The following is a 15,959-nucleotide window of genomic DNA, read 5'->3' as shown; positions in this document are numbered from 1 at the left end:
TGATTGGAGTTATGGTTAGTGTAAGGACACACCCACAGAATTTGGGGTAGGAATTGGGTCCAGAGAACAAAAACTGGGATTTCAGAATTAGAGGTGCTAAGGGTAGTGACATTCCGTTCCCTGGCCCCAATTCCTATCCTTCCAGCTCTGCCACTCTATGACTTTCACTCTGCCTATTCTTTAGCCTCTGCAAACTCCCCAGTTTGTAGAGACCATGGTGTTTCCTTGCTCCGATTCTGTCTTTGTCAGTCTTGGTCTGAGTTTGAGAGGAAAGAGGAGGAGTGAAGGAGCCTTCTACTTGACAGGCCATTAGGCTGTGGCTGGCACTGAAGCCAGGATGGGAACGGGGAGGAAGGGAGGGCGTCAGCTGGGTTAGGGGCCCTGCAGAGAAGCCAGCCAGGAACAATTGGGAACAAAGGCTGGATACTCTTCCGCTGAGCCCCAGAGCCTGGCCTTGGCCTTCCGGGAACAGCTCCAGGAAATGGCTGAGATTCCAGATTTGGAAGGAAGAGACCGGTAAACACAAGCTGGGATCTGAGAGGGGAGTGTGGCCTCTGTCTAGGTTGTGGGTGAAAGGGGGCAGCGGGCAAGAGCCGACATTGTAGGCTCAAAAGCTGCAAGGCCTGCCTGCTACAGACATGGACACAGGCTCTTGGGACTGGAAAGACTCTTGAAAGGTCTTTTACTCCAACCGCCTTTCCGGGGCCTGAAAAATACTCCTGCCGAGGATCCTCCAATAGTTTCAGTGATAAGATGGGCCTAAAAACAAATACACAATGTTGGCTCAGCTTTATGGATCACTCTTAATGCGTCAGGCACCAGATCCCTGTGGTTTTATCTTTTATGTGTTTCATCATTACTTTATCCCACAAAGTAGGAACTACTATTATAATTTCCATTTTACAGAGAAGGAAACTGACTTGCCCAAGGTCTCAACAGAAGCTTATTTCATCCATCTCTGAGCTGAATATGGACACATCCTGTGGGAATCTCCCAGCTTGTCCTAGAGGCTCTGAGTCCTTCCTGTCTCCCACTCTACCCCACCCCCTGGCTCATCTGCCCCTGGGGAAATGGACCAGGGTGTTACAATCCACCCCTGCTCCACTTCACTCAGCCTCCCCAGCCTGCAGTCCCACAGCCCTCTGTTCTCAGCTTCTTGCTGTGTCCTGAGACTCCTGAGGTTTTCATTCCTCTCTAGCAGGTGGCCAAAGGATAAGGATTGGGATCCAGGGATAAGATTTAAATAGAGGATTAAGGCTCTGATTGGAGTTATGGTTAGTGTAAGGATACCCTGTAAGAAATCCCCGACTAGCTCATGAGATAAAGCTTAGCACTGAAGTTAGGGTCGGGGGTTATAGCTAAAGGGTCGAGGTCAGAGAGTTTCTCGCCTCTGGTCTCCTCCCAGTTCTCCAAGGCACTGAGGGCCAGGCAGGAAGCATCGGTTTCCTCAAAGCCGCTTCCCTCCTGGGGCAGAGTCTCGGTCACAAACAACCACCACCAGTCCACCCCGCCCCTCCTTCCCTCTTCGCTGTGAGCTCAGAGCAGCAGGACAAAGTGCTCGGGACAAGGACAGAAGGCTGAGAGTAGCCATGGGCTCTGGAGGAGAGAGCCTCCGGGGGGGACAGGCTTCCCAGCCTCTGCTGCTCCTGCTCATCATGGGTGAGTTGCTCTCCCTCTCCTGGCCCATGCTCCCTCCATCCAAGGCCTGCTCAGGGCAGAAGAGGCCTGCTGACTGCTTGCTTCCCTTTTGCAGTGGGGGTACCAAAGATGAGAATGATGATGATGATGATGAGTGTGTGTAAGGGTACGTGTGTTTGTGCATGTGCGCACACACCAGAGAGAGAGAGAGAGAGAGAGAGAGAGAGAGAGAGAGAGAAAGAGAACACACTATACAAGCCCTGGCCTGGATGCTGTGCGTGCTGGCCCTCTCTCCTACCAGCTAGCTCATTCTTTGAGGGGCAGCCTTCAGTAGTTCAGAGTACAGGTCATCTGGCAAACTCGCACACAAGAGAAGACAGATAAGGGGGATGCCAGGAATTTGGGGTGTTGCTGGTGATCAGACTAGGCTCTGCTCCCTTTCCCTCCCAGGAGGCATGGCTCAGGACTTCCCGCCCCAGATCCTAGTCCACCCCCAGGACCAGCTGTTCCAGGGCCCTGGCCCTGCCAGGATGAGCTGCCGAGCCTCGGGCCAGCCACCTCCCACCATCCGCTGGCTGCTGAATGGGCAGCCCCTGAGCATGGTGCCCCCAGACCCACACCACCTCCTGCCTGATGGGACCCTTCTGCTGCTGCAGCCCCCTGCCCGGGGACATGCCCACGATGGCCAGGCCCTGTCCACAGACCTTGGCGTCTACACATGTGAAGCCAGCAACCGGCTGGGCACGGCAGTCAGCAGAGGCGCTCGGCTCTCTGTGGCTGGTGAGGTCTGGGAGGGAGCTTCAGGGCGGGGCAAACCTGGGTGGAGACATACGAGTTGAATGTTCAAGGGAACATCTGAGAGCAGAGGCCTGGGCTGCAAGGCTTGGGAGGGCAAGCTGGGGTGGGGCTGGCCCAAAATGGGAGGCCAGGAAGGTGGGCAAAGCAGAAGGGGGCAAGAGTGATAAGGGAGGGAGAGGAGGCCTGGGCCCTGCTCCCTGTCACCTTCCATCCTCTCCACAGTCCTCCGGGAGGATTTCCAGATCCAGCCTCGGGACATGGTAGCTGTGGTGGGTGAGCAGTTAACTCTGGAATGTGGGCCGCCCTGGGGCCACCCAGAGCCCACAGTCTCATGGTGGAAAGATGGGAACCCCCTGGTCCTCCAGCCCGGAAGGCACACGGTAAGTGTGGCCCCCTCTCCCACACTTCTTCCTGGCCTGGGCAGACCTGGGCACACCCTGAGGGACTGACCTGCCCTCCAGCCCCGCATCCTCAGGTAGAATTTGAGGAGGGGAGAGCACGGGGATCTCAAACTTCCCCCCAGCTCAGAGCCCCTCCCCACGTAGGAGACTTCACAGTGAACCTGGCCCTGACAGGTGTCCGGGGGGTCCCTGCTGATGGCAAGAGCAGAGAAGAGTGATGCAGGGGCCTACATGTGTGTGGCCACCAACAGCGCAGGACACAGGGAGAGCCGCGCAGCCCGGGTGTCCATCCAGGGTAAGGACAGGGGTCGGCTAAAATCAGGGCCAGGCTGCAGGCTCCAGTTAGGGTGGTATGTTCTGGTTTGGGCTGCGGTTAAGGTATGTGGGGTCAGGGTCAAAGTGCTGGGGGTCTCATGTAGTGGGAGGTTCCCCCCTGCTAGAGTAGAAATCGGAATGCTCAAGACCTGGAGACTCTGGGAGTTCGGGTTCCCTGGGGTTCCTCCCTGGCTGAGGGATGTTCCACGCCTCAGTTCTATCACTCCGGCCTGTAGGCCCCAGCCCAGCCCTATCCTCCCCTCAGAGCCCCAGGACTACACAGAGCCTGTGGAGCTTTTGGCTGTGCGAATTCAACTGGAAAATGTGACACTGCTGAACCCGGGACCCGCAAAGGGCCCCAAGCCTGGACCGGCTGTGTGGCTCAGCTGGAAGGTAAGGGCCAGGTGCTAAGGGTGAAAGCCAGTCCAGAGCTCAAGAAAGGGCTGTTCCTGAGTTCTCTGACCCCTCGCCCTTCCTCGCAACTCCTTCCCAGGTGAGCGGTCCTGCTGCACCTGCCCAATCTTACACGGCCTTGTTCAGGACCCAGACTGCCCCGGGAGGTCAGGGAGCTCCGTGGGCAGAGGAGCTGCTGGCCGGCTGGCAGAGCGCAGAGCTTGGAGGCCTCCACTGGGGCCAAGACTATGAGTTCAAAGTGAGACCATCCTCCGGCCGGGCTCGAGGCCCTGACAGCAACGTGCTGCTCCTGAGGCTGCCGGAAAAAGGTCAGGGCCTGATCCCTTGGGAACCCAACAATATGCCCTCTGGCTCCTTCTTACTTGGGGGCCCCTGGACTGTTCTGCTTCAGTCTTGGGGGGAGATTATGGGTCCTACTCTGGAACTCCCTTCTGCCCTGGCCAGGCCAGCAGAGCTTCGAGAGGCTTCTTGTCTCCTTGGTGGGGTTCTGACTCTGTGTCCCCCATCCCAGCTCCTTTCCCTAGCATCTTCTCCCTCAGAGCCCCTCATAGCCTCTCTTCCACCCCTCCAGTGCCCAGTGCCCCACCCCAGGAGGTGACCCTAAAACCTGGCAATGGCAGTGTCCTTGTGAGCTGGGTCCCACCACCTGCTGAAAACCACAATGGCATCATCCGTGGCTACCAGGTACCCCCACAAACTGACATAGCCCTTCCTAGTGCTGCCAAGACACCTCTTTTCTCTAGAGTTCTGCATACCCTTGCTCTGCGCACTGAGAAAGGTACCTGGGCAGAGAAGCAAAGAAAACCTTCTTTTGCTGAGCAAGGACCCACTGTCTGCCAGACCCTGCCAAGCACTTGACCTCCCTGATCCTGCTTCACCTCACAGTCCACCCTGGGGTATTATCCCCAACGTACAGACATGGAAAGTGGGGCTAAGGCCACAGGAATAAGAAACAGAGTAGATCAAACCAGGCTGTGAATAAGGGAGTGGTGCTCAAAGTGTGACTTCTAGAGCAGCAACATCAGCCTCACCCAGGAACTTGTTAGGAACACAAACCCTCAGATCCTTTCTGAGGACTAATAAATCAGAAACTCAGAGATGGGCCTGGCAAACTATACTTTAGCAGGCCCTCCAGGTGACTTGGAAGGATGCTGTTGTTTGAGAACTACTATGTTACATGTATTTTAGCAGATTGCTTTTGCCCTTCTTCTGTTGATCTAGAGAGAGGTATCTCTCACTTGGTTGGGAGAATAGGAGGGGAATAGGAAATTGGATGCATTCCCCAAGTGGGTGGCAGGGCAGAATAACCACATCCCTGGAGTCTGATCTGCAGACAAAGGGCTTAGCTTCTGGGATGGTGCCTGGGGCAGCTGTTCACCTCTTCTTGTGCCTCAGGTCTGGAGCCTGGGCAACACGTCACTGCCCCCAGCCAACTGGACTGTAGTTGGTGAGCAGACCCAGCTGGAAATCGCCACCCGCATGCCAGGTTCCTACTGTGTGCAAGTGGCTGCAGTCACTGGTGCTGGAGCCGGGGAACCCAGTAGCCCTGTCTGCCTCCTTTTAGGTGAGGGCAGTGCCCACAGGCCCACCCTACCCTTCAGCCTGCCTCCCGCCTTCCTCTCTCCCTGCTCCTGCCTCACACTTCCAGCTCTTCCCCCTTGCCTGCCAGGCCCTCACTGCCTCGACTGCCCCTCCCCCTGAGCTCTGCATCCCATACAGAGCAGGCCATGGAGCGAGCCACCCGAGAACCCACTGAGCATGGTCCCTGGACCCTGGAGCAGCTGAGGGCCACCTTGAAGCGGCCTGAGGTCATTGCCACCTGTGGTGTTGTGCTCTGGCTGCTGCTTCTGGGTACCGCTGTGTGTATCCACCGCCGGCGCCAAGCTGGGGTGCACCTGGGCCCAGGTGAGATTCTGAGGGGGACCCACACATATACAGGCCTCCTCAGCATCCAGTCAGAATGGTGCAGGGGCTTTGGATCTCTGGCCAGGTGATCCAGCCTCTGGATTTAGCCTTCCTCCTGCCTTCTCCCAGGTCTGTACAGATATACCAGTAAGGACGCCATCCTAAAACACAGGTGAGAGGTGAAGGGGGAGGTCTGTAGTAAGGGAGGGTGGCAAGGGACAGTGGAGCTGCAACAGAGAAGAGTGGAGTACTAGTCGACCTGCCAGGCAGTTTGGGACTCTCGTACATGAATCTCTCCTGTAACTCCAACTGAGAATTCATTTATCTGTCATTAATAGTCCTATCACACCACTTGACAGACTAGTAAACTGAAACTCATAGAACTTGAGTGACTTTGCTCAAGACTGGCCTTCTGAATCCCCAATCCAGGGCTCTTGTCACCCCACCTCTCCTGCTGCCTAACCCTGCTAGGTGGAAAATAATCAGCATGAGACGACCAGCTCGAATGTCTCATCTTATGTGTGCACTCATGGTCTACCAAGTAGTGCCTTTGCACTCAGTAATTCTCTCACTGAGCCGTTGTGCCTGCATCATAATCCATCCGCAGCTACAGCAGAGGGTGTTCAGTGCCTACATCATAGATTCTTCCTCACTGTTCTCAAAAACAAGATCTGCTCATAGGCCCTTCTGCTTCCGGTATATTTGGCTGCCAGAACAAGTCTGCAGTTTTGGGACATCATGCTGATAGAGAACACATCTTTCTTGCTCCCATTCTCTGAGTTTTGTACTAAGTAACCGCTTCATCTCTCTGTCTGCTTTCTTGGCTCTTTATTTCATTAGATCTCCTCTGGGAGGCTTCCCACTCCAGGTCTGCATCTATCCACAGAAGTTATTGAGCACCTACTATGTGCCAGCACATCCAGGCTTAGAGCTGCCATTTCACTGTCAGGTCCTCAGCCCAGAGCAGGGATCCAAGCCGGTTGGTGTTGTGTTCTGACCTTTTCTGAATTCACTGTCTTCTTTCTTTCAGCTACCTCCTGGCTTTGTCTGCTCTGCCCTAAGCTTTCTCTGGCTTCCCTGGGAACTCCTGCTCTGTCCTGGAAGGAGATTCCATTCTGATCTTTGGTTCATTCTTTCCTTTGGAATAGCCTCCACCTGCCAGGGTCTCTCAGTGTAGGCAGAGACAGGCATGAGGGGATATGAGTGCAATTCCGTACTGGCCGCGCAGAAGTGGGTACAAGACACATGGAGGGGGTCAATGTGGAAAAACATAGGAGAAAGAAGATTCCACATTACCCTGACAGTAAGAAGAGGGTGGAGGGAAAAGCAATGAAGCAGCAAGTAATAGCCTGCTATGTCAACAGGGAAAGACAAACCATTTGTTCTAGCTCGGGTATAGGGTGAGAGATGGGTCAGAGCAAAGGATATATTTAGGGAGTTGGAAACCAGACCAAGGAGAGTCCTGTTAGCCATGCTAGGTACCTGGGCTCTACCATGGTAAATGAGGGGCCATTGAAGGTCTTATGCAGAGAAACTCCTTGCTCAGATCCCTGTTCTTGAAGGATCACTCAGGCAGCCAGAGGCCAACATCCATGGAGCAAGCTCTTGCTCTGCCAGCTGAGTGATCTCAGATTTCCTCATTTAAACTCAGACCATCAGCCTTGAGTGTAGAAAGTCTTATTGTTACCATTTTACAGATGAGAAAACTGGGGCTTAGAGAGGATGTATTTACCCAAGTACAACAGATGTACATACCCAAGCCAAGCTGGATTGTCAAACCAGATTTGTCTTCAGGTCTTCTTTTCACCTCAGCAAACATAGCTGTCTGTCATTACTACCTCCCAGCTCTGGGTGACTTGGATTTCCCCTCATCCAGGAATAGAAAGGGGTGCTGAGTTTGGGGGATGGGTCAGAGATCTTAAGGAGTCTGTGAAACGCTGAGAAGCAGTAGTAAGGATAAAGCAGATACCACCAACTCCTTGCCCTCTTCTGCTGCCCTCTGAACAGAAGGTCTTGGCCAATAAGGTTCTCACTTCTCCCTGTCTCTCCCGGCCTCACCCCCTCCCTCCACTGCCCCAGGATGGATCACAGTGACTCCCAGTGGTTGGCAGACACTTGGCGTTCCACCTCTGGCTCTCGGGACTTGAGCAGCAGCAGCAGCCTCAGCAGTAGGCTGGGGGCGGACTCCCGGGACCCGCTAGACTGTCATCGCTCCTGTGAGCAGGCTCAGTGGGGGCAAAGGCCTAGCTGGGGGCAGTGATCCCAGGGATGGAGAGTGGGACATGCTCACCATAATTCCTCCTGTCATTTATATCACAGTGCTCTCCTGGGACTCCCGAAGCCCTGGCGTGCCCCTGCTTCCAGATACCAGCACTTTTTATGGCTCCCTCATCGCTGAGCTGCCCTCCAGTCCCCCAGCCAGGCCAAGTCCCCAGGTCCCAGCGGTCAGGCGCCTACCACCCCAGCTGGCCCGGCTCTCCAGCCCCTGTTCCAGCTCAGACAGCCTCTGCAGCCGCAGGGGACTCTCTTCTCCACGCTTGTCTCTGGCCCCTACAGAAGCTTGGAAGGCCAAAAAGAAGCAGGGTAAGGAGAGGGAGAATAGACATAGCCTGAGCTGGTGGTAGCGGGTCCCAGGAGTGGGAATGTGATGGAAATGAGACCTCAAAGCCTAGAGTGAGGTGAACCTCCACACCCTCCTTCCATTCTCCTCTCCAGGTGGACGCAAGACCTCTTTCTCCTACCACCAGAGCACTCAGCTAGGGGTGCAATAGCCTCAGCTTTTTGCACTGTCCTCTTGTTTCAGTTTGGCTACGCCAGCAGTGAGCCCTAATTCTGCAGTCAATTCAACTCAGCAAACATTTAATAAGCACCACTGCATGCCAGACATGGGGAACACAAGAGACACCAGATACAGCCCTTGACTTCTAAGAGTTCAGGGCCTAACGAAAGTGCTGACTAGCATACGAGTAATGCTAGAGCCTAGAGGAATGTGACAAGGGCTGCCACGAAGCCTCAGGTTCCCATGAGTTCATCTCCTGGTGTACTCTGTACAGGTGTGCTTGGGCACCGACTCCCAACTCACTTCTCGGAGAGGAATAGGCATTTCCTTTCTGAAGAGGTTTCTCTCCTGACTCCCAGCTGCCTTCTTTGACTTTCCAGACAAAAATAGTTATAGCCTCCATTTCTTGATCAATTACTATATACTGGGTGCTTTACTTATATGTGTTACTTCATTTAATCCTCACAATAGATTGGCTAGCTACTATTTCTCTAATTTCATAGACAGGAAGAGGGTCAGAATGATTGAGTTACTAGTTCAAACTTCTGCAAGTAATTAGCTACAGGACTCAAACCTGAAGGCAGGATAGTCTGCCTCTGAAGGCGATTCTGAGTCTCTCTGGAGCTCCCTCAGGAAATCTGATGCTCTCTTTGAATATTTTTTCCTACTTCTGGCCTGCAGAACATTGGCCTGCACTCTACCTGCTGTCTTCTTGAGTCTTCTGTACTGATAAGTAAGACCTAACAAATGTTCTACAGCCAAGTCTTTTTTTAAAAATGGATTTAATCCAACTTTTAATAAGACAAAGATAGATTAAGATAATTAAGAGCTTGTTCGATATCCAGAATTTTATGACTTTAAATATCAGTGAAGCTGGCATTCTTACCAGATTTGCCTCAGAGCTATTGGATTACAAATCCTTGGTGGTAATGAAACACCAAATAAGAAGAGGTTGAATAGTCTCATTTGAAAAACAGCCTTCCCATGGAGAGCTACACCTACTTTAATGGAATGGACAGCCCCTCATAGAACAGTAATGCTACTGGAAAGAGGGGAGTGGTTTTCTACAGCCAGTTCTTAAGAAGGGTTCCAATTCGGAGATGAAGCTTCCTAACCTGTGGTTTACTTCACTCCCTGTTTCTCCTCACTCCAGCCCCATCTCACCACTGTCCCCAGGGTATGTCAACTGCAGCGACTCCTTGGCTGGTGGACACTAGATATTCTACCTCTACTTCCCAGGACCTCAGCAGCAGCAAGATCATGCTATGGTCTTCTGCAGAGCCATGGAGCTGATTCTATTGCTGTTTCTTCCTCTTCTAAAACTGGCAGCCTCTCCCATTGCCCCTAACTCCCCTTTACCTGCTTGTTCCTTTTTCTTATTATTTGGCCTTAGTTGGGGTTTCTTCTCTAGTGCTGATATCCTCACAATTGCAGCCTCCTGTCTCTCATCCATCATAACAGGTTCTTAGTTCTGCTCTCCTTGCCAGATACATGCACTGAATAACTTCATTCATTCATTATTTTACTCAAACAAATATTTATTGCAATTTGGCCAATGAGTTTCAACCTTTCACCCTGATAACATTTTTCTTGTGTAGTTTATTCAATTAGAATTGAAACTAAAGTCCAAGTAACTCCAAGCAATGTAGGAGGACGGCTTTTGTTACCAGGGTCCCTTAGAGGAAGTGAAACAGGCTAGGATAAAAGTGGCCTTTTCCAGGCCTGGCTGTTTTCTTTCCCTTTCCACCCAAACCAGCCAACCAACTTGTGCTCACGTTTCTGAGCTTAGTCAAGAAGCCAGGCACTAGACAAGACAAAGCTGATGATAGCAGAGTTGGCACACCAACCCAGAAGTTGGCTCCCAGGACTACCTGGGTCATATGAAAGCTATAGAAAATCAACAAAAACCAAACAGCCAAAGTACCAAAGGCAATTTTGATGGAGGGAGTCTAGTCATTGATGAGTTTCCATCCCAAAGGATCAGAAGGTCTGGCCACTAGTACATAAATGGGGTCTTGGTCAGTGCCAAAGCCTGGCTCACTTCCTTGCTCTGAAGCTGCCCGTAGTGGCCTCCAGATCTCTGATACGAGACTGACTAGATAGCTCTACCCTGAGGGTCCTGCCTAGTCCCTGGTCCACCAAGAAGAGAAACCCTTTCCTAGTTGGGCTTCTGGTCATGGGACACTAATCTAAAGGCTGTTTCTTTTCTCCTTTGATGGTCTTCAGGTTCCTGGTCCTGGAAAAATCTCTTTCCTCTATTACCCTATTCCTCTCTGGCTTAAACTTAGATCCCTTTTGCATTCTGGCCTGACCAAGAAGCATGATCACAGGTCACTGCACACAATTGGGGCTGTCTCTTTAGTTTCCAGCTTCTCCGTTGTGAAAGTTCACTCAGAGCCCTGTCTCTCCACTGCCCATGCAGGCCAGATGACAGCTTCCATCTTGGTGACTCTTCTCACTGTGTGTTTACATCCACATTTCTGGTATCACCCATGCATTCGTTCTTCCATTCGACAAAAAGTATTGAATAGCTATGGGCAAAGCATTGCCTCCCTGGGATAGACCAATACCTTTTCCCACTCTGAAGTTCCTCTTCCTACTATCTGACTGTCTCCTGTCACAGCCAACATTGTGTGTCAATCCCTGTTTTTTGTCTTACTCACTCAGCTCAACCTGACAGTCTACCCCACCTTTCAAGTGAGAGACAGTCGAGTTTCCCAGAGCAGGGCTATCCAGAGCCGTGTGAGATATTTGCAATGTGAGAAATGGAAATTCATAGATTCTCTCCAAGAAAAGAAGGAGTATTTTTCTTACTGAGCCAAAATTCATGAGAGTAGCAATGTGAGGGTATAGAGATCAGGAAGATTGGAATGAATACTATCAAGGAAAAGAAAGTTGTTTTTTAAACTATCTGTCAAGGCCAAGAACTTGCGCAATCTGTTTTTACTTAATTGTCAAGACCATCATTCAAAGTGGTTGTGTACACATGAAACTGGGACTCAGAAAGGTACATGGACTGCCCTGAGGTCACACAGCTGAGCTGGGCAGGTCTTTTGACTCCAAGCCTAGTGCTCCTTCTACCATATCACAGCTGCTGGATGAAGATGGGGGTGTGGAAGGGATTCAGGGGGTTTTCCCCCTCTTTTCTCTGGGTTCCGGGTCCTGCAGGCTGAATTGAATAAGACTGAAGATGGAGACAGCAGCTGGGGTCTGAAAGGTCCATCCTGGGCCCCGCAACCACCAACCCTTTCTTTGCAGAGCTGCAGCATGTCAACAGTTCCCCACTGCTCCGGGGGAGCCAACCCTTGGAGCTCCGGGCCTGTGAGTTGGGAAATAGAGGTTCCAAGAACCTTTCCCAAAGCCCAGGTGAGAGAAGATCCCTGAAAGGGAAGTGAAGGGGTGAGATAGGGTGTAGGGGTGCAGGGGCTTACCAGCCCAGGCCCCTCCCACAGGCTCATCCTCCTTTCCCTGAGGAGGCTGATGAGGGTTGGATGGAGTAGGGGACAGGTAGCTAAGGGAGCTGGTGGGGGAGCCGGCAGGCTGAGCTCCAGAGCAGATGGAGATGCCAGTTCTCACACCAGGCTTCTATTCCCCAGGAGCTGTGCCCCAAGCTCTGGTTGCTTGGCCGGCCCTGGGACCAAAACTCCTCAGCTCCTCAAATGAGCTGGTTACTCGTCCTCTCCCTCCAGGACCCCTCTTTCCTCATGAAACTCCCCCTACTCAGAGTCAACAGATCCAGTAAGAGGGTATGGGGTCCGGAAGCAGGGTCGGGAGAGAGGGGGTGAGGGGAGTGTGTATTGGGATTGGACAGGCTGGGGAAGGGGAGAAAGGACTTGAAGAGCTGTACTAACCACCGTGCCGTCACTCTCTCACCCTGATCAGGCCTCCGGTGGCACCACAGGCTGCCTCCTCCATCCTGATGGCAACAGCCCCCATTCCCATCCTTAGCCCTTGCAGTCCCCCTAGCCCTCAGGCCTCTTCCCTCTCTGGTCCTAGCCCAGCTTCCAGTCACCTGTCCAGCTCTTCACTGTCATCCCTGGGGGAGGATCAAGACAGCGTGCTGACCCCTGAGGAGGTAGCCCTGTGTTTGGAACTCAGTGAGGGTGAGGAGACTCCCAGGTGAGTGGCTTGAGAGATAACCAAAGAACTACAGAAAAGCTATGGGAGCAAGTGCCTCTCCACCCATTCCGCCCTCCCTCAACTGGGGCTTTTCTGCTACTACAACCCCCATTCCACCCAAACCATTGCTGTCTCCCCTTTTGCCTCTCCCTAGGAACAGCGTCTCTCCCATGCCAAGAGCTCCTTCACCCCCTACCACCTATGGGTATATCAGCACCCCAACAGCCTCAGAGTTCACGGGCATGGGCAGGACCGGAGGAGGGGTGGGGCCTGAGGGGGGAGTCTTGCTGTGCCCACCTCGGCCCTGCCTCACCCCCACTCCCAGCGAGGGCTCCTTAGCCAATGGTTGGGGCTCAGCCTCTGAGGACAATGCTGCCAGCGCCAGAGCCAGCCTTGTCAGCTCCTCTGATGGCTCCTTCCTCGCTGATGCCCACTTTGCCCGGGCCCTGGCAGTGGCAGTGGATAGCTTTGGTTTTGGTCTAGAGCCCAGGGAGGCAGACTGCGTCTTCACAGGTAGGTGAGGTCTCCCCATCTTACTCCTCACTCATACCTCTCGCCTTTCTAACAACCATCATAATGTCATCATTGTTAAAACAACTAGTTTTATTGAACGATTACTGTATCTCAGGTAGTATGATAAGTGCTTTGCATACATTTAATATTGAAAGTCTATGTGGAATATTCTTTATCCCTCTTATCCCAATGAGGAAACGTTAAGTCAGATAGTTTTATTAGCTTGCCCAAGGTCACCCACAGAACAAGGACAAATTGTCCAATTTGTTTGTTTGTTTGTTTTTGTTTTGTTTGTTTGTTTTGCCCAGGCAGTGGCATGATCTGAGCTCACTGCAACCTCTGCCTCCCAGGTTCAAGAGATTCTCCTGCCTCAGCCTCCCGAGTAGCTGGGATTACAGGCACCTGCCATGCCCAGCTAATTCTTTTTGTACTTTCAGTAGAGACGGGGTTTCATGTTGGCCAGGCTGGTTTTGAACTCCTGACCTCAAGTGATCTGCCCGCCTCAGCTTCCCGAAGTGTTGGGATTATAGGCATGAGCTGCTGAGACTGGCCTAAGTTGTCCAATTCTAAAGGCAGCCAACTGTAGGTCCATTTTCCTGCCTCTAGGACTCCCCTCTTACCCTGACTTGAGTCTCCAGGAAAGTTTGCTCCATCCTCTTCCAATTCCATCCTCCTGCCCTGTCAGTGGCTGGGGCTGAGGAGCCACTGGGCTCACCCCTGACATTCCCAGCAGAGTGGGACCTTTATCTCCATGTCAGTAGAAAGTAGTGCAGGGTCCTGGCTGCTTCGGTGTCCCTTCCCCACATGCACCATCAGATCCCCCATCCCCATTTTACTAACCCTAACTCTACCCTTTGCCCCCAAGAAAAACAACCAGGATTGTGGTAAATGGGAGGGCAAGGATTATCCAGGACAGAGGTGCCCATGATGGCAGAAGAAGAACGCCCAGGGAATGGGGATGTGCAAGGAGAGTGCAGATAGAAGGCCAGAGCTGGGCTGGGAGGAAACAGTTCAATCACTTCTCCCTAAAGAAACAAATGGAGCAGGCCCCTGGGGATGTGGCCTCTGGGACTGATGGGCTGAGTTGGAGCTAGGTTATGTTTAGGGCTGGGTACATGCCCTGAGCTGGTCCTAAGCTTCCTGTACTAAACTGGCCCCTAGGGGCTGAAGGTCAACCCCCCACAGACACCTCTACCCTCCCTGACAGATGCCTCATCACCTCCCTCCCCAAGGGATGACATCTTCCTGACCCCCAGCGTCTCCCTGCCCCTGTGGGAGTGGAGGCCAGACTGGTTGGAAGATATGGAGGTCAACCACACCCAGCGGCTGGGAAGGGGGATGCCTCCCTGGTCCCCTGACTCTCAGATCTCTTCCCAGAGAAGTCAGCTCCACTGTCCTGTGCCCAAGGCTGGTGGTGAGTGTCTGTCTTCGTGGCTAATGTGTCCATCTTGACCAGAGGGCCTCTGGGAAGAAGCCAGGAGGAAGCCTGTCACTGGGGAAGGGAGATAAGGAGCAGGGGAGATAACTCCACTGTCCTTCAGCTTCTCCTGTAGATTACTCCTGAGCTGTGTCCCTGAGACTGCCCAGACGGGAATCAGAACCACTTCTCCTGTCCACCCACAAGACCTGGGCTGTGGTGTGTGGGTCTTGGCCTGTGTTTCTCCGCAGTTGGGGTCCACCTTCCCAAGCCTCTGGACACTTCTCCCTCCAGGATTGTGAAAACAAATGAAAACAAAATTAGAGCAAAGCTGACCTGGAGCCCTCAGGGAGCAAAACATCATCTCCACCTGACTCCTAGCCACTGCTTTCACTTCTGTGCCATCCACTCCCACTACCAGGTCGCTTTGGCCTGAAGAACAGCCCAGTCTCCTGCTCTCCCCACCCATTTGGATCACAGGAAGTAGAGGAGCCAGAGATGCCTTCGTGGAGAACAACAGTGGCTGCTGGAAGAGGACTGTGGAGGAAGGAGCTTCTCAGAGCCCCCTCTCAGCCTTACCTGGGCCCCTCCTCTAGAAAAGAGCTCAACTCTCTCCCAACTTCACCATGTAAAGAAAATAATTATGAATGCCACTGAGGCACTGAGGCCCTACCTCATGCCAAGCAACGGGTTCAAGGCTGGGTCTAGGGAGGATGCTGAAGGAAGGGAGGTGTGAGACCATAGGTCAAAAGCACCATCCTTATACTGTTGTCACTATGAGCTTAAGAAATTTGATACCATAAAATGGTCAAAACTTGAGTTCTGTGAGATCATTCCTCGGAGCACCATTTTTAGGGGAGCACCTGGAGAGATGGCAAGAGTTTCGTGCGTTAGGTAGGGATCAGGCATTCATTGACACTTAGGGAGTATCACACATTTCTGTTCTGCAATTAAAGGAAGAATGAAGGCCGGGCGCGGCGGCTCAAGCCTGTAATCCCAGCACTTTGGGAGGCCGAGACGGGTGGATCATGAGGTCAGGAGATCGAGACCATCCTGGCTAGCACGGTGAAACCCCGTCTCTACTAAAAAACACAAAAAATTAGCCGGGTGAGGTGGCGGGCGCCTGTAGTCCCAGCTACTCGGGAGGCTGAGGCAGGAGAATGGCGTAAACCCAGGAGGCGGAGCTTGCAGTGAGCTGAGATCCAGCCACTGCACTCCAGCCTGGACAACAGAGCAAGACTCCATCTCAAAAAAAAAAAAAAAAGGAAGAATGAGGTTCATCCACCAAATTTTAAGCAGAATATAGGAAGGGCAGGGGTGGGGAGTTTCAGGGTCTGCTGGTCCTGGCAACTTACATTACCGCCAGGTCCAGGGCCCGTCTGCCTGTGCACAGTAAATCAATCACTGTGACAGAAGTTTTGCAAAAGAGGAAAGATTTATGTGCAAGACTGCTGAGTGAGGACGTGGGAGAACAGCTCTCAAATCCACCTCCCCAAGATAAGCCTTAGGGATATTTATGGCTGAGGGAAGTGGGAGGGTCTAAGGCATGGGGAAGGGTGATTGGGAGTGGGGAAAATTAAGTAATAGGTTCGTTCTGCCCAAGTGTAGTTGGGGTTCATGGCATTTCATAAGGACATATGCATAGAAAATTGTTGTGCTG

The 15,959-nt window shown here is 52.6% G+C and overlaps 1 protein-coding gene across 4 annotated transcripts; it reads left to right on the top strand.

Annotated features, from left to right (window-relative positions):
- The first annotated feature begins 1,108 nt into the window (after positions 1–1,108).
- Positions 1,109–15,118, top strand: ROBO4 (roundabout guidance receptor 4). 4 transcript variants are annotated; one of them, XM_033205010.1, is made up of 18 exons: positions 1,109–1,659; positions 2,089–2,418; positions 2,659–2,816; positions 3,012–3,132; positions 3,418–3,545; positions 3,646–3,874; positions 4,138–4,250; positions 4,962–5,130; positions 5,286–5,471; positions 5,601–5,643; positions 7,551–7,687; positions 7,791–8,054; positions 11,509–11,616; positions 11,847–11,988; positions 12,133–12,369; positions 12,524–12,882; positions 14,090–14,296; positions 14,424–15,118. In XM_033205010.1, exons 1-18 carry the CDS (start codon positions 1,590–1,592, stop codon positions 14,444–14,446), a joined length of 3,024 nt encoding a protein of 1,007 aa, XP_033060901.1. In that variant the 5' UTR covers positions 1,109–1,589; the 3' UTR covers positions 14,447–15,118. The 4 variants fall into 4 exon arrangements, with proteins under 4 accessions (XP_033060901.1, XP_033060902.1, XP_033060904.1 ...); XM_033205013.1 differs by having other exon boundaries at positions 1,517–1,659; positions 2,295–2,418; XM_033205011.1 differs by lacking the exon at positions 2,089–2,418.
- Positions 15,119–15,959: the final 841 nt, after the last annotated feature.

The sequence above is a fragment of the Trachypithecus francoisi genome, unplaced genomic scaffold, assembly GCF_009764315.1.
Source record: "Trachypithecus francoisi isolate TF-2019V2 unplaced genomic scaffold, Tfra_2.0 Lachesis_group8, whole genome shotgun sequence".
NCBI classification, from domain to species: domain Eukaryota; kingdom Metazoa; phylum Chordata; class Mammalia; order Primates; family Cercopithecidae; genus Trachypithecus; species Trachypithecus francoisi.
This window is presented reverse-complemented; position numbering and strand designations above follow the sequence as displayed.